The 22,809-nt window shown below is 50.1% G+C and overlaps 1 protein-coding gene across 2 annotated transcripts; it reads left to right on the top strand.

Annotated features, from left to right (window-relative positions):
• The first annotated feature begins 5,543 nt into the window (after positions 1–5,543).
• RPS6KL1 (ribosomal protein S6 kinase like 1) lies at positions 5,544–22,534 on the top strand. Of its 2 annotated transcripts, XM_031454055.2 has the most exons (11): positions 5,544–5,652; positions 7,065–7,349; positions 8,596–8,720; positions 9,672–9,764; positions 16,520–16,567; positions 16,946–17,078; positions 17,883–18,503; positions 18,911–19,000; positions 19,165–19,247; positions 20,611–20,706; positions 20,974–22,534. In XM_031454055.2, exons 2-11 carry the CDS (start codon positions 7,085–7,087, stop codon positions 21,082–21,084), a joined length of 1,665 nt encoding a protein of 554 aa, XP_031309915.2. In that variant the 5' UTR covers positions 5,544–5,652; positions 7,065–7,084; the 3' UTR covers positions 21,085–22,534. The 2 variants fall into 2 exon arrangements, with proteins under 2 accessions (XP_031309915.2, XP_031309916.2); XM_031454056.2 differs by lacking the exons at positions 20,611–20,706; positions 20,974–22,534 and adding an exon at positions 20,049–20,507.
• The last annotated feature ends 275 nt before the right edge of the window (positions 22,535–22,809 follow it).

Genomic DNA, 22,809 nt, shown 5'->3' with positions numbered 1-22,809 from the left:
TGTAGACTGAGTAAATCAGATTGTTCTTGCCAGCATGGGTAGGCCTCATCCACTCCATTGAGGGCTTAAATAGAACAAAAAAGTGGAGGAAGGGAGAATTCAGTCTCTCTGCCTGGCTGGGCTGGGACATTGAGCTTCTCCTGCCCTTGGACTGAGGCTTATGCCATCAGTGCTCCTGGTTCTCAGGCTTTCAGACTCAGGCTGGAACTAGGCCAGGCTTGTCTAGGCCTACAGCTTGCATCCTGCAGATCAGCAGATGATGGAACTTCTCAGCCTCTGTAATTGCATGAGTCAATTTCTTATAATAAGAAATCTATCCATCTATCTGTCTGTCTATCTCTCTGTCTATCTGACTGTCTATCTACCTGTCTATTCATCCTATTTGTTTTGTTTCTCTGGAGAATCCTAATACACTATAATATACAGATAATCCATAGTATTGTTTTGTGTGTGTGGTTTAAAAATACAAATATAAATGGCACCACATTGTACATAGCTCTTACAAACTGACTGTTTTTACTCAACAATAAGTTTTTGAGATCTTGCATGTTCCTACACATAAATTTAGTCTGGGTTCTTTTAAATGCTGAATAATGATAATAATTCAATATATGATTCTATCACCTTACATTAATTCATTTCTATATTGATATTCCATAAAGTATCGAATTTGGAATTTTTGGCAATGTTTAGTATTGCAAGCAATGCTGCAATGAATATCCACATATATCCTTATGTATCTGGGCAAGTGTTTTTTGTTTTTTTTTTTTTGATTAAATATCTAGAAATGGAATTGATAGGTCATAGATCATGTGTATTTCTACTTTAAATAGTTCTGATAAATCACTCTCCAAAATGCATGAATTTACATATCGCTCCCCCCCAGGAATGTTAAAAAGTGCTTTCTACCTGAAGATCTTGCTGATATTCTTTGACACTTTCTCCTACAATGTCAAGGTTTTTGTTTTTTTTTTTAATTTAGAATTTTAAACTTGGATTTATTTTTGTATATGGTATGAGGAAGCGATCAATTTTTTTTTCCTAACATCAATAGTCCCAAATCCTCTCATGAAGAATTATCTTTGCCACACTAATTCGAAATTCCTTCTGTATTCCTAAGTCCAGTCTCCCTAGATGCATGAGTTAATTTTTGGACTCTAGTCTACTCTTATCACCTATTTATGTGCACCAATGCCACCTGTTTTTAAAATTACAGCTTTATAATAAGTCTTTTGGTTTGGTAAGGCAAAATCCTAACCCTGGCCATTTGTTTTTTTTTTCAAGGGGCTATTGTTGCACATTTATGTATAATTTGTACAATCATCTAGAGATATTATGTATAGGTCTAAGTGTTTATTACTGTTTTTCTCCATTAGAATAAGAGCTCCAGGAAGGATTTTTTGGTATTGTTTTATTCACCACCATATCCTCTGTACTTAGACAGGGGTTAGGCTCATAGCAGGCCCTCCATAAGTTCTGGTTAAGGGAATGAATAAACATGTGTATTTTAGAAGCATCTTGTCAAGTTCTGTGAAGAGTTTTTTTGGTATTTGATTAGGATTGCATTGAAGTTTCAAATTAATTTGGGGAGAATTGACATCTTTATGATGATAGTCATCCCATTATTGAAGACAATACATCGCTCCATTTTTTTTGTGACTTACAATACAATTTTATTCTTTTCTCCACTAAGGTCTTATATATTTCTAATTAGTTTATTCCTAAGTATTTCAAAGTTTTTGTTACTGTGATGAATAAGATTTTAAAATTATTATTACATTTTCCAATTGTTATTGTTGATAAATAGGAAAGCTCTTGATTTGTAAGTATTGATCTGGTGAACTCACCAGTTGTTGCTCTAGGTTTTCTAGGTAGATAATCATATTATCACAGATAAGGACAATTTGGCATCTTCCTTTCCCATCTTTAAACCTCTTCTTTGTGTTTAATTTCATATTGTGTTAGTTGTAACTTCCAGTATATTGTTGAAGAGTAGAGGCAGTGGTTCATTTCTGATTGCACTGGGGCATATCATTCAGGATAGGTCAAGATATGCTGCAATAACAAACAGTCCCCAAACCTAGTGACTTAATGCAATTAAAATGTATTTCTCACTTACACCTCATATTACACAACACAAGTCATGGGTCAGGGAGGAGTTCCTTAGTGTTGTTTCTCAGAGACTCAGGCCAATGGAGGCTCTGTTCCTCCATGGATTTGTGCTTCCCCAGTCACTACAGTAGGAGGAATTATGCCCTGGCTTTTGAAGCTTCCACCCTGAAGTGACTCATGTTCTGTCCACTAGCATTTCAAAACAAGCCCCATGGCCAAGACTAACTCCCAAAGAGGTAGGAAAGTGTGATCTTGCCACATGCTGGGAAGACAACTGGACCGTGGGAATGCTTCTCATGCTCACCATTACACATGGTGTTTGCTCTAAGTTTCTGGTAGATAACCCTTTATCAAGTTTAGAAGTAAGTTCATGAGTTTGTTTAGAATTTGTTAAGTAAAGAGTTGGTCCTTATCATGAATGAGTGTTCAATTTTATCAACTGGTTTTATGTCCTCTGTTTGATGTGCAAATGTTCTTTTTCTCCCTTAATTAGTTAAGGCATTTATACATGCTGTTTCTCTGTCCAGAACATTCTCTTGCACCGCTCTCTTCAAATACTTTTTCTAGTTAAGTCTTTCTCTTTCTTTACAGCTCATTCATTCATCCAGCAAATATGGATTGAGCAATGCTATGTGCCAGATGTTGTTCTGGGCACATGGGACACATCAGTGAGCAAAGTATAGAAAGGCCCTTGTCCATGTGGTTCTTACTCTGTGGGGAGGAAAGAAAAGAAGTATATTAGAGAAAAGGCTAATAGTCTTGAGTACAATGGGAAAGAAGCAGAGCAGGGTAAGGGAGAAAGGGAGGTGTATGGGGGAAGCTGTAGGTCTCTTGAAGAGGTAACAGCAGGGCAATGACTCAAAGTGGGGGCAGAGTTCACCAGGTAGGTATCCAGAGGCAGACTGTTCCAGGCAGAGGGCAGCTGTGGGGCAAGGCCCTGGGGTGGGAATTGCCATGTTTGTTCTAGAAGCAGCAAAGAAGCTCAGGTGGCTGGAGCTGAGTGAGTCAACTTGGCAGGAGATGAGCTGGAGGGATAGTGGAGAAGGGGGACCATGAGGGCCTTGGAGGCCATGGTAGGGACTTTGAGTTTTTCTTGGATTAAGGGGAGCCCTTGCAGAGTTTTGAGCAGAAGAGGGACAGAATCTGACTGCGCTTTGAAAGGATCCCCTCTGATGCAGTGTTGAGAACCACCTTTAGGATGGCCAGGATAGAAATAAGAAGACAGGAGGAATCTCCTACAGTAAATCAGGTATGAGATGAAGGTGCTCCAACAAGGTCATAGCAGTGGAGGTGGTGAGAAGTGCTCAGATCCTGGATATATTTTGAAGGAAAAAACATTATGGTATTCTAATGGATTGGATATGGAGTGCAAGAAAATAAAGAAGCCAGGATGGCTCCAAAACTTTTGGCCTGAGTGACTGGAAGGATGGAGCTGGAAGAGTGGAAGAGGCTTTAGGTGGCTAAGGTTTCAGGCAGGGGAGGATCAAGCATTCAGTTTTTTCTTTTTCATTATGATGATTTTTTAGTGAGATATAATTCACATGTCATAAAATTCACCTCTTTAAAATGTGAATTTGATGGTTTGTATATTTGTAAGTTATACAACCATCACAGTATCTAATTCCAGAACACTTGTTGACCTCCAAAAAGAAACCCATCCTCATTATCTACTCACCATCACCCCCCCTCCCTGGTATCTACTTTCTGTCTCTATGAATTTGCCTATTCTGGAAATTATATAGAGATGGAATCATACAGTGTGTGGCTTTTGTGTCTGACTTCTTTCACTCAGCATAATGTTTTCAAGGATCTGGACTTGTTAAACTTGAGGTGTTTTATTAGACTGTTAAATAATTCTGGTAGAGAGATGAGGGCTAAGAGAAACAGAAGATATAAGATATTTGTAAATAGATATACAAGATCATCAACATATGGAAGAATACTACTTAAAATCATGAGACTAGTTGCAATCCTTCATCAAGAGAGTAAGGCCAGAGAGAAGGAAAGTGTCGCCTGGGACACACATGGAAGAGAAGCCATCAGAGGAAGCTGAGAAGGGGCTGCTGGTGAAGGAGGAGGTGACTGGTGAGAGTGTGGGTCCTGGAAGCCTGGGGAGAAAGTGCACGGAGACGAGGCTGTGATCACCTGGGTCAGATGCTCCTGAGAGTTCAAGTACAATGAGGACCAAGAAATCATCATTGGGTTTAGCAGTCAGGAGGTCATTGATAACTTCACCAAGAGCTATTTCAGAGAAATGGTGGGGAAGAAAACCTCACCAGAGTGAGTTGAAGAAAGAATGGGAGAAGAGAAACTGGGGACAGTAAGCATAGACATCTCTTTCAAGGAGTTCTTCTGCAAACCTGGGGTGGTAGATAGAGGGAGAAGTGAGGCCAAGAGTGTTTCTGTTTTGTTTTCAAGATGGGAGATCAGCTTGATGTTTGTATCAGATAGGAATGAATGATGCAGTAGGAGCCAAAATTTTATGATGTAGGAGAGAGAAGGGAGAATTGCTGGAGGAGGATCCTTGAGTAGGTGATGGGACAAGATTGATCCCAAGTGGAAGGCTGGCCTTTCGTGGGGGCACAGACATGTCACCTACAGAAAGAGGTGTGGAGATGATGTGTGGGTGCAAACCTGGCTGCTCCTACCCTGCTGCAGATAGCAAGTTTTCAAGGCAAGGAGGAAGCAGGGTCTCTAGCTGAGAGTGATGGGGGAGAAGGCATTGTGAGTCAGAAGCGAACAGAATGGTAAAGTATCTAGGGGAGAGCAAGGGCACTAAGGAAGGATAGTATGAGTCCAGGCAACATTAGGGTGCAGGTAGGTCTGTGTGCCCAGTTCAGATACCACTCCCTTGGGAAAGCCTTCTGACCTCCAGACTGGGTCACTTCCCTTGATGTAAGTCTCACGGCCTCTGTGAGTGCTTCCCTCTCACAACTCTGATGACAACTGGAATGAAATATCACCTGTTGTTTAGTTCTTTAATCCCCGTATCCCTCGCTAGACTGTTCAGCCCCACGAAGACGTGAGCAGACACTGTCCACTCCGTCACTGTATCTCAGCACCTAGCTCCTCCTGCATGGTAGTCTCTCAAGACATAATATTTCAATAGTTGAATGAATGAATGAAACAATGAATGAGAAAAGTCCTGGAAGTGGCGCGTGTGCTTTTAGTCAGCCTAGATTTCTGAAGTAACTCCTCCTGCAACCCTCGGTGATTCGCCTCTCTCTCTGCTGCTCCTACCCCACCCCGATCCGATCCTCATCCGCATGCGGAGCCGCATCTTCTCCTCACCCCCTCCCGCAGCACTCCGTGTCGCTGGCACTGCGCCTTTAAGGGCCCGCAGAAATCGAGCCGGGCGCTGATTGGTGGTTTATTCTAATGGCTAGAGGATGAGCTCATCTGCAGCCAATCTGCAGACCCCCGCACCTGGCTGGAGGGCTGAAAGCAGCCGCAGGCGGCGCAAGGTCCCCTACGGGGGCGAAGGGGCGGTGGCGGCCGGGCTAGGTCTGGCCGCGCGGACCGAGCTCCTGGCTTGGGCAGGTACGGTGTTTGCCCGGCTCCTCCTCCACTCCCCCAACCCCCACCCCCAGGGGAGGATGCCCCCTCCACTCACTCCCCCAGCCCGCCTTCCTCGGCAGACCCTCGCGGGGCGGTGCACCTTGAGTGCCGAGGAATTGCGGACTGGACGTCGCTTTCTCGGTCTAGGCGCGACTAGGCAGCTCTGCCTGGGAGGACCCGGCCCGGCGGGTGGCCCCAGAAGCCGGACCCCTACTCGAGCTGCCCAGCCGGTCGGCCTTGGTGCCCCTGAGCACAGGCCTCTTGAGCTGCCGGTGACTGGGCCCAGCGGGAAGGGTGCGGTTTCCCTCCTCCTCCTCCCTCCCTCCGCCTCCTGGCCGCATCCTGGCCTGGGTTCAGCTCCCCTCTGGCTTGGTGTGGGTTTTCCTGCCCGCCCTACTCCGCATCCTGTTCTCTCCTCTCTCTCTCCACAGAGGCAGAAATGGCCTGGGGTTGGCAGTTTGTGCACTGCCCCTTCCTAATGGGGCCTGAGAAAGCAAAGGTGCCAAGACTGCAGTGAGGGGCAAAGGCAGCTCTGCTGGCCTCTTACTGAGCCCTTTCCTTTTTTGCAGCTACTGCTCTTATCCCTTTGGTCACTTTTGCTGTCTGGTCCTTGGAGGCCACGTGGCCTTTTGCCTTCTCAGAGCCAGAGCAAGGAGCACAGAGCCATCCCCTCCCTAGGACTGGGTGGGCTCTGACCTCCTGACTCTAACTCCATCCAGAGTGGCACCAAATCTGCCATTCAGTCATTTCATTTGCCCACAGGCTTTAAAGCCAAACTCTTTGCCCAGCTCTTTGCCCAGCTCCTTGGAAGTCCTCACTCCCTGGTCACACTGACCTCAGGACCAAGGGAAATGAAATAAAGCAAGGGCAATCCATCCTGTTCCAGGAGATGCTACGGGGCCGAATCTGAACTCAAGGATAAGTGAGATTCCCATAGGAGGAGCAGGGAGAGGGAAACCAGCAGGATGGAGGAAACAGTATGAGGAATGGCCCTTGGGCCCCAGGCCCCCACTTCGACTTCAGAGTGTGTGACCTCCATGTGTTTACCATGTAATAGACACCAGGTTTGCTCCACAGTGGCTCTTTGAAGGCAGCTTTGAATCATGAGTATCTTCAGCCCTCTCCAGTGCTCAATACATACTAGGTGCTCAAGAAATACTTGCTGAACTGAGTTTGAATTGAAAGGAAAACAGAGCCCAAAGCATGATATTATCCTATTATCACCACACTTAAGAAAGATCTGACTCAGTGAAGGGATAGTACCCACATTAGCTCTGATCCCTCTACCTCATGGAGGTGAATATTAGTCTCCCCAATATTCAGTGGAGGAAACCAGGGTGCAGATGGGGTGTTGCTCCCAGCTGGGTTCTCCCTAATGCAAATGCTCATTCCAGGTCCCAGCCACAGGGCAGCCATGAGCCTGGTAGCCTGCGAGGGCCACCCTGGCCCTCGCTTGGAGCCCGAACCCTGCTCACGAGCACGTTCCCAGGCCCGAGTGTACCTGGAACAGATTCGCAACCGAGTGGCTCCAGGGGGCCCTGATGTGACCAAGCGCGACTACCTGGTGGATGCAGCCACACAAATCCGGCTGGCCCTGGAGCGTGATGTCAGTGAGGACTACGAGGCAGCTTTCAACCACTACCAGAACGGTGTGGACGTTCTGCTCCGAGGCGTGCACGGTGAGGCTGGGGCTGGGCAGGGTTGGAGGCTGATGGGGAAGGGCCAGCGCAGGGCCCATCTGTGCTGGGTGAGCAGAACTCTGTGCTGGCCCAGCAGGACCTCTGTGAAGGACAATAATAATGGCTAGCAATTATCTAACAGTTCCTATACACCAGGCACTGGTCTAAGGGCTTTACCTGTCTTAACTCATTTGAGCTCCGCAGTAATGGAAACCACTGTATATGTTCTTGCATGCACTTCCAAGTATGTAAGAATTATTTTTATTCCTATTTTCCAGATGAGGAAACTGAGATATAGGACAGTTAAATAGCTTGCTTAAGACTCCACAGCTATCAAGTGGCAAAGCTGGGGTTTGAACGGTTTTGGCTCCAGAAGCTTTGTGCTTGGCCCCCTCTTGCCTGCTCCTGGAGCCAAGCTGGGGTCTGTCCCTCTAGGGGCTTGCATTCTGATGGGGGGAGATGGATGAGTTGATGATGGACAATTACAGTCCCAAGTAGGAAAACAGTGAGGAGGAAGTAGAGGGAGGGAAAAGGGAAACAGGCCAGGCTAGGCTGGCAGAGGACATTTTATAGAAGCCAAAACCTTAATGTGAGCACTGAAGAATAAGTGTGTTTTCCAGCTGAGGGGCTGGGTAGGGCTCTAGAGAGAGAATGGCAAGTCCTGGAGGTGAGAGGGGAGGCCTGCTCAGGGCACAGTGAGGCATTTCCAGGTTGGGGGAGAAGCCAGTTGGAGACCCCTGAGGGCCTTGGTGACCAGGCTGGGGGTAGGAGTCAGGCTCCAATTCACGACTCCTATCCTCCCGCTGATAAGACCTCTCAACACCTGGGCTTCAAGCCTGTTCAGTGAATTCCTTCACCCTCCAATCCTGATCCCCATTCCAGTCTCTTTCACACTGGGCATCAGAGATAAAGGAAGGAGTGCTCTCTGGAGCTTCTGTCTCCTCCACTGAAAAACGGACATGGAAATCCCCACTCTGGCCCTTCCCAGGGTGTGATGGTGGCCAGCGAGGTGGTAGGTGCCAACTATAAAGTGCTGTAGGCTGAGGGGCAACCGTGATTCCCAACCTCGCCCACCACCTTCCTTCCTCCACTTAAAGAAGGACCCAAGAACAGATGTAGGGTCAGAATCCACTGACTAGCCTCAGAAATAGGCACTCCCTCCGGTGGAGGGCAGAGGGCAGGCAATGGGATCCCAAACCCCAGCCTCCTCCCAAGGGTGGGTCCTGGTGACCTCTTCTCCCCACAGTCGATCCCAACAAGGAGAGATGCGAGGCTGTAAAGCTGAAAATTAACAAGTACCTGCGGCGGGCAGAAGAGATCTTTAATTGCCACCTGCAGAGGACGCTGGGCAGTGGAGCCAGTCCTGGCACGGTGAGGAGACCCCAAAGGCCTGAGGGCTCGGAGGGAGATGAGACGTGACACCTCACTGGCCAGAGAGCTGTCACCTACCCTCCTGGGTGGCAGGGTGGATGGTGGAGAGCGCAGGTCAGCTGGGGTGTGTGCCAGGACTGCCCTCCTCCTTCTGGCTTCCTCTCTCTCCCACACCTTCCATAGTTCATTCATTTTCAAACACTTCTGAATCATCTCCAGTCCAGTTTCACGCCCTCACAGAATACACACACGTACACACACACACACACACCTCCCCACCGTCATACACGTGCTCGCCTATGTGCACACCCAGCCTCCCAGATCTGTTTGTGTTTGGATGGACTGCAGTGAGAATTTGGAGCAGACACAAACACCCACATGCACACACACACCTGAATACGTGCATATACAAATGTGCACAAATCCTCTCTGCATACAGCTTTTCCTAGCCCAGTAGATACTCAGAGGGTTGAAGATGCATGTACACTTCTCATGCCTACAGGCCTGCACAGACACACACACCAGCCCCATCTAGGCTCACTGCAGCTTGTAAGCTGATTCCCTCAAAGCAGGTGCCTGGGCTGCACGCATGCCTTGGTCTTCAAGGCATGTTTCCTGAGACCTACATGTTCCCAGGTTATGTTCCCATGCCTGGGAGCATCTGCCTCCTGTGGGTGGGGCTTTTGAGAGGGGGCATCTGAAGCCCTGAGAACTCCCTGGGCCTGGGAGGAAGGCTAGGTGGGGGCTGAGCTGAGAGTGTGGTCTGGCCACCTGGATGAGTGCACGTCCCCACTAGTCAAGGCCAGCTCCTCCACTCAGTCTGTCCCTGTGAGGTGGGGTCTGTCTATGCCTGGTCCTGCCCTCTGTGGCCACTGCTCTCCCCTGGAGAGAAGGGGCAGCTGAGGAAGACTTGCCCTGAGGTGGCTGCGTGGCTGTCTCCTGCCTCCACAGGGTTTCAGCAGCCTGAGGCTCCGGCCCATCCGCACACTGAGTTCAGCCCTGGAGCAGCTGAGGGGCTGCAGGGTGGTCGGAGTCATCGAGAAGGTAAGTGACCGATGCCCAAGGCGTGGGAAGAGATGGTGTGTGTGATTGTTGGTGGGGGAGGTGACAGGTGGGGAGACAATGCAGCCATCCTGGCTCCTCCAGAGGGCATTGCAAAGGGGTCAGAGGGTCCAAGGGAAGGAGAGTAGCTGTGTCCAGTTGTTTCCCCCACCCCCTTCTCTGCCCCAGGAAAGGAAAATGTGAGAAACAAGCAGAGGCAAATAGCTCCTCTCCCTAGCCCTCCGGCTCAGACACGGAAAGCTGCTCCCTCAGAGATTCATGACAGAAGCCACAGGAGAAGCTATGGCCAGGGCACCCAGCCAGCCTGCACTGCCCGACTCACTCTCACTTCCCACTTCCCACAGGCCCCGCCCCGCACTCGCTCTGCACCCCCTCTGCACCCCAGGGCTGCAGCCACTGGTCTCCCCACTAAGCACAGCCCAGAAGTTCCTGTGGCGGAACGTGATCATCTCCAGAAGCCTGCCCTGCTGAGGGTCCAGGGTGACCAGTGGCTTGCCCAGGGCCTTGGCAGCTCTGCCCTTTCTCTCCTGGCATCCACCCTCCCCCTCACGCATCCTGACCCCATCTAGGATCTTTTCCCTTAAGTCAGGGCACACAGAAAGATAGGAGCTGACAGCCCAACTTATCCCTGGGACACTCATTGGAAGGACAGGCGGTTGGTTGGGTCAAATGAGATTTGAGCCAATATTTGATTGCCCTCTGCCCCAACCCAGGGATACCCAGGTATTTGCTGAAGTGGTTTTTCCTCAAACTGGCGGTTTATCAGAATCACCTGGAGAGAGCTTCCTAAAATTATGGCTACCTGGGCCCCATCCCAAACCCATCGAGTCAGAATTTCTAGGGTTGGTCCCAGGCATCTGTAATTTAAAACACTCATGGGGGATTTGGATGGGTCTGGGAACGTGCAGAGAAAAGGAGACCAGTGTGTGCTCCCCCACACGCCAAGGATGAGGTCCTGGCTGGGCTGGCGCCACGTGGCCACAGGCAAGCCCTTTCCCTCAGGGCGCTGGTTTCCTCATCTGTAAGTGGGGTAAGGATCTTCCCCCCACCCTCTGGGATGATGTGGGAACTAAAGTGAAACAATTTTTGGGAAAGGCCTGGCACACAGTAGAGCGTTTGATACGAATTTGATGGCTGTGAGAGTTAATGACAGGAGCAGGTCGAAGGCGAGTAGGCTTCCCGTCTCCCCAGCCTTGCTCCAGCTGCTGCTCCCAGGTCCCTGGAACTGGCCCCAGTCTGATAGCCAAGACCCAGCCAGCTTCTATCTGTCCGGCCCTTCCCTCCCACAGCACAAGTCCATGTAGCTTGGCTGCTTCCATGGGCAGGCGAAGGAGGTGACAGCCACCATTGTTTCCCCGTGTGGGATCCCACTGAACCGTAGTTGTTATGGAGAGAGGGGTTCTGGGTCAAAAAAGTTTGGGAAACAGTGAGTTAAAGTTACATTACCTCATTTTTTTTTAGATTATAGGAATTTTTACGCTTTTAGGATGCAAATGTACACAGCAAGTCTCCAAGAGGGAGGTCTAGGACAGAATTCCCCGAATTTGGATTTGTTTAACCCCAGGACACGCATGTGCAAAACATTTTTGGAATCCCATATTCTGAGGTCTGTGCGCATGGGAAGTGCAACTTCAGGCCAAGACCAACCGTTCTGTCTTCTCTTTCCTTTTTTACACTTTCTTGGACACTCAATTTACCTACTCCACCTCCCTCCTGAAATCCCACTTCCTTTGCCTGTCTCACTCCCAAGCCAGGAACACCAATCTCCCCAAATTAGGAGAGTTGTTAGGGCCACTGGGTGGATATCACCGTGTTCCATTACAGAGCTCTGCCCAGGCAGATCCAGGCGGGCGGGATGGCAGTGCCAGCCTGCAGCAGCCTGCAGACCCGGGAGGAGCAAGGGCCCGCTCAGGAAGCCTTGTGCCCCGAGAGATGCCCCATTGTGAGGGTTAGAGGGGCTGAGGAGTGGGGGTCTCTCTAGACTGAAGAGATACTGGCAGGGGTAGGGGGTGGCAGGGAACAGCGAGGTGGGTGGGTCAGGAACTTGCCAGGCAGCTGGCTGGGCTGCCAGGGTCTGCTCTTAGGGGGCCTTGGGAGACAACACTGCCTATTTGCTGAGCTTCATCCAGGAGTTGGGCCTTGAGTCAGGGATGGGGAAGAAAGAGAAGGCCAGCCAAGTAACTTCTTATTTTTTTGGCTCAAACACAGGGGTGTTTTTTTTAAATTATTATTAGTTATCAGCATTTAAAATTTGGCAGGTTTCATGGAGAAGTCCAGATTTTCTGCTTCTGCTGGAAAATCAGAAGATCTGGAAATGCTGGCTCACGTACCTGAGTGTCAGTGGGAGCAGAGGAGGGGCTGCCCGCTTGAATGGGGCACCAGCCCTCCGTCTGCCCCTCTCCGTCCTGCACTGGCTCACATGCTTGGCTCCTGAGGGCCTTGGTGCTTGAGAACCTATTTGAACCTTTTGGATTTGTTTGCTAAAGGAGAGATTCCTCCTGGCCTTTGATACTTTGGGCATTTTAAAAGGAAGTGCTAATGTGTTTCACCAAAGCTTTAATTGTCCCGAGAACTCAGTGGGTTTTATTTTTTAAAAAGAGATTTCCACTTTTAAAAAGATGAGAGCATGTACTGAGAACTGCCTTCCACCTTCCCCGTAGCAGTACTTACCTGATATTTGTTAAGGCCCGGTCTTTTTTTTTTTTAAGGGTATTGTTTAAATGTATTTATTTATTTTTACTGAAGTTTGGTTGATTTACAATGTTGTGTTTAGTTTCTGGTGTACAGCATAGTGATTCAGTTATACATATATATTTACATTCTTTTTCGTATACTTTTTCATTATAGGTTATTACAAGATATTGAATGTAGTTCCCTGTGCTATACATTAGGACCTTGTTGTTTATCTATTTCATATACAGTAGTTTATGTCTGCTAATCCCAAACTCCTAATTTATTCCCAACTTTCCCTTTTGGTAACCTTAAATTGTTTTCTATGTCTGTGAGTCTCTTTCTGTTTTATAAATAAGTTCATTTGTATCATTTTTTTTAGATTCCACATATAAGTGATATCATCTGATATTTGTCTTTGACTTATTTCATTTAGTATGATCATTCTCTAGGTTGATCCATGTTGCTGCAAATGGCACTATTTCACTTTTATGGCTGAGTAGTATTCCTGTGTGTGTGTGTGTGTACCACATCTTTATCCAGTCTTCTGTCAATGGACATTTAGGTTGGTTTCATGTATTGGATATTGTACATAGTGCTGCTATGAACATTGAGTATCTTTTTGAATTAGAGTTCCCTCTGGATATATATATGCCCAGGAGTAGGATTGCTGGATCATATGGTCACCCTATTTTTAGTTTTTTGAGAAATCTCCATACAATTTTCCACAGTGTCTGCACCAAACTACATTCCCACCACCAGTGTAGGAGGGTTCCCTTTTCTCCATGCCCTCTCCAGCATTTATCGTTCTTGGACTTTTGAATGATGACCATTCTGACTGGTGTGAGGTGATCCTCATTATAGTTTTGATTTGCATTTCTCTGATAATTAGTGATATTGAGCATTTTTTCATGTGCCTATTGGCCATCTGTATGTCTTCATTGGAGAAATGTTTATTTAGGTCTTCTCATTTTTTTGGTTGTGTTTTTTGTTTTTGTTGTTGTTATTGAGTTGTATGAGCTCTTTGTATATCCTGGAAATTAAGCCCTTGTTGGTCACATCATTTGCAAATATCTTTCCCCAGTCTGTAGGTTGTCTTTTCGTTTTGTTTATGTTTTCCTGTGCTGTGCAAAAGCTTATAAGCTTGATTAGGTACCATTTGTTAATTTTTGCTTGTATTTGTTTTGCCTTGGTAGACTGATCTAGGAAAACATTGTCATGATTTATGTCAGAGAATGTTTTGCCTGTGTTCTCTTCTAGGAGATTTATGGTGTCTTATCTTGTGTTTAAGTCTTTAAAGCCATTTGAGTTTATTTTTGTGTATGGTGTGAGGGAGTGTTCTAACTTCATTGATTTACATGTGACTGTCCAGCTTTCCCAACACCACTTGCTGAAAAGGCTGTCTTTTCTCCATTGTATATTCTTAGCTCCTTTGTTGAAGATTAATTGACCATAGGTGTGTGGGTTTATTTCTGGGCTCTCTGTTCTGTTCCATTGATCCATATGTCTATTTTTGTGTCATAAGTCCTGTTCTTGTTTGCAAAGCTGTTGTATTAAACCTGCTCTGGAAAAAAAAAAAAGCATTATACTGTGCAGTCCGATACCGTAGTCACTAGCCACATAAGACTATTTAAATGAAGTTTTCTGTTTCTCAGTGGCACCGGCCACATTTCACGGGTTTAATAGCCACATGTGGCTAATGGCTTCTGTATTGGACAGCACAGATATATATATATAATATTTCCATCATGGCAGAAAACTCTACTGGACAATGTTGCATTTTAATCATTGCCTTACAGTAAAACCCAGAGAATGAAACTGAGGTTCATAGAGTTTAAGTGACAAGCTAGTGCTCTGTCCCTCATAGCACAGAGCAAAAGAGAAAGGGGATTTTTTGTTTGCTTAGTTTAATGGGAAAATGCCCCCTCTGCTACCCTTTTGAAACATGATGAAAGAGAAAGGAGTTTAAAAAAAAAATTCCCATCATCCTACCTAACTCCAAGATAATCACTGTTAATGATTTAGTCCAATTCTTTCTTGATAGGTGTGTGTGTGTATATATATATATTTTTTTTTTTCTTTTCTTTTCTTTTCTTTTCTTTTCTTTTCAACACACTTGTTTCAATGTACTGATCAAGTTTCATTTTCTGGCTTCCCCGATCCTCACTTCTGGTTTTTTGTATTCTGTAAATGAGAAGCCTTGCCCAGGACAAGGTGGTGGGGAATCCCACTTGGCAAGAGACAGTGGGGAATTATCCGGGGTGTCAGGACTTGTGGGAATCTGTGTTATCCTAAATGACCTCAGGGCTTTCTTCCTCTCTTTTTCAAACATTGCACAAATTTGGCCAAGTTCCTGGGGCCAGGCTGGGCTCTGTCCCTGGCTGTTGGAGGAGAGACCTCTGGTGGTCAAAAGGGATGCCTCACTCCTGCAGCAGACTCCATGCTCAACTAGTCCACCATCTTCATTACCCGGATGGCAGGGAAACTGAGGCCAGAGGGAAGGCATGTGTCAGGTCACCTATTTTGTGGCCCTATTTTCAGTTAAGTCCCCAGGACTACAGGATCAGCCTGTCTGGATTCAAATCCTGGCTTTACCACATTTTAGCAGGGGGACCATAGGCAACATAACCTCTCTGAACCTCAATTTATCAGTAAAATGGGTCACTAGTAGTACTCACCTGGTAGGGCTGTAGGAGTAAAATTGCATAATCTATATAAAGCTCTTAGCATGGTACGTGCTAGACAGCCAATGTGGGTTTTGCCTATGATGGTGTTCATAGTCATCACTATCGACTGTTGAGAGCATGTAATGGGGCAGGCACAGACTGCTGCTATATGTGAGTTGTCTGCTTCAGTAGGGTCCTAATGACCTTCTGAAGGAGGTTCTGCTATGACCCATTTTGCAGTTAAGGAGAAAAACGTTCAGAGCAGCCATATGACTTGGCAAATGTGATAACTGACATTTCCACACCTTCCCATTCACAAAGGGCCTTCCCATGTGTGGCCTCAACAAACCAGTGGTAATAGAGGGTGGGCATTTGCAATTCCCGTTTGGTAGATGAGCAAATCACTTCACTCACTTGAGATCTAAACCCCAATCCTAGGCTGCAGGCTTCATCATTGCCCAGTGGCCTGGCCTCAGGGTCTGGCTCCCACCTGCTACCATGGGGAATATGTAAAAGGCTGGCTGATGGGTTGAGAAGTCTCAACACCAAGATGCTGGTCTTGACCCCACATGCCCCTCATCTGGGCCAAATCTTCTGCCTTCCAGCCCTGACATGCCTGGCATGTCTGGTACTTTCTCTCCTATGGCTGGGGTCCATCCCTGCCCTCAACAGAGATGAATCTAGGGCCAAACTCCAACAAGGCTCTGACCCAGAGATTGGCAGACTGCTGTCTCCAAGTGAAACCAACAGGAGAAGGAGTGGCTGCTCTCCCAAGACAGCCTCCGGAGAGCAACACTATTTAAAAGAAGAGATTTGGGACAGGGGATGAGATTTGAAGGCACATGCCAAGCTCACATGGTCCTGGACACAACTGGGCTCCTAGGTGACCTGGGGCCACACTCTCAGAGCCTCAGCTTCTTCACCTGTAAAATAAGAGATCAGAGAAGGTGACTGGCTCTGAGGTCCCTTCCAGCTGTGACTCCCCCAGACCCTGCAGGATGGACCACCACCACATGTATGGGAAGCACCTACTATCTCCACTTGCTGTGCAGGGTTCTGGGAGTTCAGAGCTGGACAGTGTGGTCCCTGCCCTCATGGAGCTCACAGTCCAATGGGAGACAGGGAATTAGAACAGTGTGATAGGGGTCCCACATCATCAACCTGAGGATTGGAAAGGCTTCCTGGAGGAGGTGGCCTGTGAGCTAAGAGCTGCAGGTCTAATAAGAAAAGATGAACAGGACAGGATCAAGGTTAGCTTGGCGGTGGGAGGCATACTGTGCACCACCAAAGCCTGCCCTCCCTGCCCAGCTTTGGTGGAGGACCCTGGGGGGCTAGGGCTGGGGATGTGGAGCCCTGGGGAACTAGCATGTGCCATGACCACTGCCTCCTGGACCTTGACAGGTGCAGCTAGTCCAGGACCCAGCGACTGGAGGGACCTTCGTGGTGAAGGCAGGTGGCGCCCAACTCCCTGCCATTCTCCATTCCCCTTGGGACTTTCTCAGAGCTCTTGGAAACCTCTACCCTGTGGGGAACCCCTACCCAGAACCTGCATCTGAAGCCCACCCTCCCTCCAAATCCATCAGCTGCTTGTTCTGCCCCTGAGCATGTACTTGGCCTTCCCCCTTCCCTCCCCCCACCCCCTCCTCCCACACCGAGTCTGCCTCACCCTTGGCCTGCGGGGAGGACCTGCCTTCCATGGTGGAAAGAGGGTAGAGGGCCAGGTCAAGGACTGGGGGGAGGCAGCTGCTCCTCATCCGGTTGCCCCTAAAGAGCGGAGCAGCCTCTGGCCAGTCCCCACCTGACTTGTCTGCCCTGCCCTCTCCCCAGAGCCTGTCCAGGTGCCCTGTGGCGAGCCGGGAGCGGCTGACCATCATCCCGCATGGCGTCCCCTACATGACCAAGCTGCTGCGGTATTTTGTGAGCGAGGACTCCATCTTCCTGCACCTGGAGCATGTGCAAGGTAAGGCAGCCCAAGGGACACCTGTCAGCTCCTCAGGCCTTTGGGATATTGTCTTGTCTCATCTTCTTAAAATGCCAAGGCCAGATGCGCAGCAGAGACCAGGGGACCCAGCCTTTCTGGAGGACGAGGGAGGACAAGGCTGTTGTGGGTCTTTGTGTGGTGCCAGAGGGCGGGGGACATCATGGGAGGATGTTCACATTTTGGGTGAGTGAGAGGGCGAGTGAGAGGGCACTTATACAGATGTCCCCTTTGTCACCCCTCCTCCTGTCTTGGCTCTTTTCACTTTTCTAGTCTGTGCCCACCCCTCGGAGTGGCCACATGGGATGGTGGTGCTGAAGCTGTAAGGACAGGAACTGGGTCACTTAGCAGCTATTAATTGATCACCTATGATTTTTTTTTTTTAATGACGTACACCTCCCTGGGTCACTGCATACATCATCATGGGTCCATGCCTGGTCTTTTATTTTACTTACTTAAATTTCATTACACTTTTCTCCCTAAAAAAAAAATTGTAATGAACACTGGTGAACCCACCACCCAGACTAAGGACATTAACAATAATTTATACCTCCTTAGGGGTTAAGCACCTGTTTTGTGCCAGGTTGTGAGGCTGGGTCCCCTTTAGATGAGCCAGGAGGAGGAGAGGAGAGGGCATTCTAGGCTGAGGGAAGGAGGAACCAGAATGAGGACTTGGAAAGTGGAGCGTCCATGCCCAAGACAGACAGAGGCACCGGACAGGGACCTGGTGTCCACATTCTTTTTCTCCCCTGTCCCCATGCTTGCTGCTCCTGCTGCACGGCCCAGGAGGCACTCTCTGGTCCCACCTGCTCTCCCAGCTGCACCCCCAGCAGTCTGGGACTAGCTCTGGCTCCAGCCTGGAGAGGATGAAAGCTCAGCTCAACTCCCGCCTCAGCCTCCAGACCCCAGTGCGGACCCCAGTGCGGTTCCCCCAGGGCCACACCCGCCGGCAGGACGGAATCCCCCCGAAGCCTTCACGGACTTCTCAGAGCCTCACCCCAGCCTGGGGGCCTGCATCCCTCAGACCCCAGAGAGAGGCTGAAGGTGAACTCTCAGCCAGGACCAGCCCTTCCCATTCCTCAGACCTTCCAAGGGCTCCAAGTGGCCACCTGCACCCCCAAGCCAGGAGGGGACCTGGCCAAAGCTCGGACACAGGGTCCGCTTGGGGGATCCCTTGGGTTCGCGCAGGGGCTGGCCGGGTGCTGGGGGGTTGTGGCCGAGGCAGAGGTGAGAGCCGCCCCTCGGCTGATGGGGCCAGCCCAGTGTCCAGCGGTGGCGCCTGGAGCGTGAGGGAAGAGCAGGTGAAGCAGTGGGCGGCTGAGACACTGGTGGCACTGGAGGCGCTGCACGAGCAGGGGGTGCTGTGCCGGGACCTCAATCCCCGGAACCTACTCCTGGACCAGGCAGGTAGGAGCCCTGGGCCTGCGGGGGAGGAGGGGTCGCCTTCATGCCACCCCACCCCTCAGGTGGGAGGCCCCTGAGCTTCAAGACAGAGAATGAGTTTCCCAAAGTCAAGCAGAGGCAGGGGTTATCTGCTTCTTCCCCTGCCTCCCCCCAGCCTTTTCAGGAAGGACTCTACCGAGTCTGGCTGGCCAAGGTTGAGCTTGGGAAACAAACCCCTTCCCCTCATGAGTTCACAGGGCCTGAGGCGGGGGCGCATGCCCCTAGGGAGGCTCAGCCCAGCACGGCCGCTGGCCTGCCTTGTGGCTGTTGGGAGAAGTGCCGGAGTCCCCTGTCCCATGCCAGCAGATCAGAGATGACTAATTTCAAGTTTTGTCCCCTCTTATCCCTCCCTGTACACACTGGATGACAAGGTCACATCCGACTCACGTATTTTGGCCAGTGGTCAGAGGTGGAGCCCCAGTGCTGCAGGGAGGCCCTCGACAACCTCTACAGTGCCCCAGGCAAGAAGGGAGCTGGGTGGGAGGGCAGACCTTGGGTGTCTTTGTGTGGGTTGAGCTGGGGAACTGAGGATGACGAGGAAATGGGCCGTATCTGGGTAAGATGAGTAGAGGGGAGACCTGCCCTCCAGGGCAAGCCTGGGACACGTGCGTTCTTGTTCCCACAGAGGTGGGTGGGATTTCTGAGCTGACCGAAGCCTGTGACTGGTGGAGCTTTGGGTCTCTACTGTATGAACTGCTGACTGGAACGGTGAGTAGTGAGGCAGGGTGTGTAGCCTGGTGGGTGTCACTAAGCGTAGGGTGGGCTGGGTTTAGTCCAACTAGGCAGTGCTGGGGCTGAGCCTGCCTGGTTTTCCAAGACCTGGCTCTTGGGCCCAACGTCCTGCCAGCACAGTTGCCCTCCTCCCTCTAGCCATGAGACAGAGGAAGCCACTCCCACCCAGGCCATGTACACCCAGGCCACACCTCCACCAGACCAGTGGCTATAGCTAGTGAGACTGTCACCTCGTATGAATGAGAATTGAGCAGGAATGGTCAGGGAAGATTTCTGGAAGAGAGCAGCTGGGCCGAGATCTGGAGAGAGGATGCAATCTGACAGCCCTTTTACTTGGAAGGCCACTGGATCATCCCCCGAGCCTCCTCTCCCACTGCTCACTCCCCCATCTACCCACTTCAGAGCTGCACCCCCCCCCCCCAACTTTGGCTGGAAGACCAGACAGAGGGCCTCCTTCATCCCAGATCAGCAGCTGCCCTGTCCAGCCTGGATCACCCAAGAGCTTAAGGTTCCCTTTGCAAGCACCCTTGTTCATGATGGCAGCCTCTGCCCTCTGTCCTTCCCCAAGAGTTCAGCACTGCACCTGGGCTGGTTAAGTCAGGTGGCAACGAGAGGCCAAACTGCATTTGAGCAGGAAATGCCCCAAGTGGATGCAGTATGACCAGTCCATCCTGGCTCCCTCTTGCTTTGGTCCCATAGCCAGGGCCTCTGAGAGCCCTAGCTGAAAACAGCCCCACAGAGTGTTTCTCTCCTCATGGCCTCCCACCACCTCTCCAGTCCAGGGCTCCTGACCTTCCTCCCAGTTGCTTCTTGCTCCTATTCCTGACCTCCGGACAGACCTCTCTGCTCCCCCAAGCTGCACCCTTCTGGAGTGCAGAGAGGCCCTGTCTTCCCTCGCCACAGCCCTGCCTTGGCCCTGACAGTACCATGTCAAATGAGTAGCCCGTGGAGATTTTTCTTCTGTAAGGAGGTAAGTTTCAGTGCTGTTCCTGATAGAGGGCCTTCCCTGATTGCAACCCAAGATCGATGCTTCTAGCAAGCTGGGAGCCAGAGGGACCTGGGTTCAAACCCTGAACTCAGCACAAATCACTCGACCTCTCTGAGCCTTCTTGTCTTTAAAATGGGGATGCTAATACTTACTCTGAAAGGTGTGGAAATTATGGATCATGGGTATCAGGCATCAGCCTGGCATGCGGTAGGTCCAAAGCAAAAGGCAACGATCATCATCCCCATCATCCCCTTGCGTGTGACACAGGGGAAAAATGAAATCCTGGCCGCCGCAGGAGAGTACAGGCTTCCCTGGGATTGCCTCCTCAGGGCGCTTCCTGTGTCTTCCCAGGCACTGTCTCAGAGCCACCCCTCGGGAATCCAGCCCCACACCCAACTCCAGCTGCCTGAGTGGCTCAGTCGCCACGCGGCCTCCCTGCTAACTGAGGTGAGGTGCAGCCAGCCTAGAGGAGGCGGCTTCTTGGCCTGAGGGTGGACAGAAGGGAGGGCAGAACCCTGTGTGTGAACAAGCCGTGCTGTGTACTGGGTATCTGATGTGGGCACAGGAGGGCAATAGGGACAACAAACTTCTATATGTTGGTGGCCAAACATCAGTGTCCCCCAGGGTAACACTGAGGGTCTGTGGGCCAGGTTGGCAGGGAGCAATGGGATGGGGAAGGCCTACCCAGAGTACTGACTGGACCTTTCTCTGCAGCTGCTGCAGTTTGATCCTACCCGGCGCCTGGGCGCTGGAGGAGGTGGTGTCAACAAACTAAAGTCCCATCCCTTTTTCAGTTCCATCCAGTGGAGCAAACTGGTGGGGTAGAAGGGGGTGGAGTAGGCGATGGAAGCAGCTGGACTGGTCTGGATCTCTTCTCTTTGCCTGCCACCTTGAGCTGGCCCCTCTAAATCAGCGGCCCTCAGGCAAAAAACTCAAGGCAGCTGCCTCTCCCAGGCTTCTCCGTTGGGCTCAGACGGCTCATTCCTACAGCCCAGGAAGGGCCTACAGAGTCCCCAGCCAGTTCTTGGAGAAGCCATTTCTTGTTGGTGCTGAGGAGGAGGGACAGAGATGTCAGCTTGGTTGGCAGGCTCCCATCCGCCCATCCATCCTTCACCCATCAGTCAACATTCGCCTGCTGAGCGCACACCCTGTACCCTGAACAAGGACCAACCGTGCTAAAGGTGCCTTCCATTGTATTGGCTCTGAGCTGCTGGCCACCTGCTGAGCCATGAGGTTTTGTGACTCCTTATCCGCCATGTGCCCCACTCAGGATATCTCTGGAGACTCATCTCAGGATACTAGTCCACTGACTCAGTGGACCCAAACCAGGGCTGCCCTGGCTGGTCATCTTAGCCAAGCAGCTAGTGGGCCTCTCCCACCAGAGGCCATTCCTGCAGGGGGTCAGGAGGCTGGGGAAGCAGGGAAGAAGTCTGTAGTCAGCATGGGGGGAGGCAGGGAGCAGGATGGCCCACTCTCAACTCCTGACCATGACCCTTATCTTGTGACTGCAGACTTTAGAGAGCAAAGGAAGGGAAGGCAGGAAAATAAGGATAAGGAGGAGTCAGGGGAGGGAGGAAGGCACAGCTCTGCCCCTTACAGCAGTTTTGGAAATAAGGAGCTAGCCCTCTAGTGTGGAAAGGAAAACTGCCCCATGGGTCTGAGGGGACACAATTCAGGCTCCAGCCTGAAGCTGCTTAAAGACAAATTGTACTCATTAGGATTCCCTTCTTGGACATTCGTCCTGTTTACCATTTTGCATTTTAGTCTTGAGGGCCCAACTCAATCCAGTGCCCACTGTGACTTCATCTCCTTTTGAAGTGAAACCACAAAACAAACACATGGAATGATTGTCCAAACTTTTAGCCAGAAGCAAGATGTTTCTGGTCTCTCAAGAACTGGGGTAAGTAGTTAGTTACCCCCAAAAAACAATCCCCTTCAGAGATTTGGGGTCCCTCTTCTTCATCAGGACTCAACCTGTCACTTGCGTGTGGCAACTAAACTTCCTTGAACCTCTGCCCCCAACTCCTTCCCTCTGGTGTGTCTCCAAGACCACCAGGTGGCGCCTCTGACGCCATCCTCCAGTCTGGCTGCAAAGGCCCAGCTTTGCCTGAGGGTAGGACCTGTGTTGTGGGGAGGCCACACTTCTCCGGTCCTCAGGAGTAGTCTGGGGCAAAGGGGACATGGGGAAGTGCAGCTTTGTACAGTCCTGGCTTTCCCTGGGGTTTGCCCATATCCCTCCACCCTCACTCCAATAAATCCAGCTGTTACCAACGGTGTCCATGCTTCATGAATGTATCGAGGGGTCCTGCCAGAATGGGGAGATGGGAAGGTTCCCCCAGAGAAAGTGCCATCGTAATCAAGAGTAAGCTTGGAACCTGCTACGAAATAGAAAGCAGGGCTGGTCATGAACAGCATGGCAGCCTGCATCCTGCAGAACAGCTGGGAGCCCACAGGAAAATGCTGGCATGCAGCAGACAATGGGCTCTCTGGGAAACAAAACAGGAAGTCTTGGAAGAGGGGCATGTTCCTTGTAGGGGTGAGGGGGTAATA

This window comes from Camelus dromedarius, chromosome 5 (genome assembly GCF_036321535.1).
Source record: "Camelus dromedarius isolate mCamDro1 chromosome 5, mCamDro1.pat, whole genome shotgun sequence".
In the NCBI taxonomy this organism is placed as follows: domain Eukaryota; kingdom Metazoa; phylum Chordata; class Mammalia; order Artiodactyla; family Camelidae; genus Camelus; species Camelus dromedarius.
The sequence above is the reverse complement of the archived record's forward strand: the minus strand, read 5'-3'. Positions and strand labels throughout refer to the sequence as shown.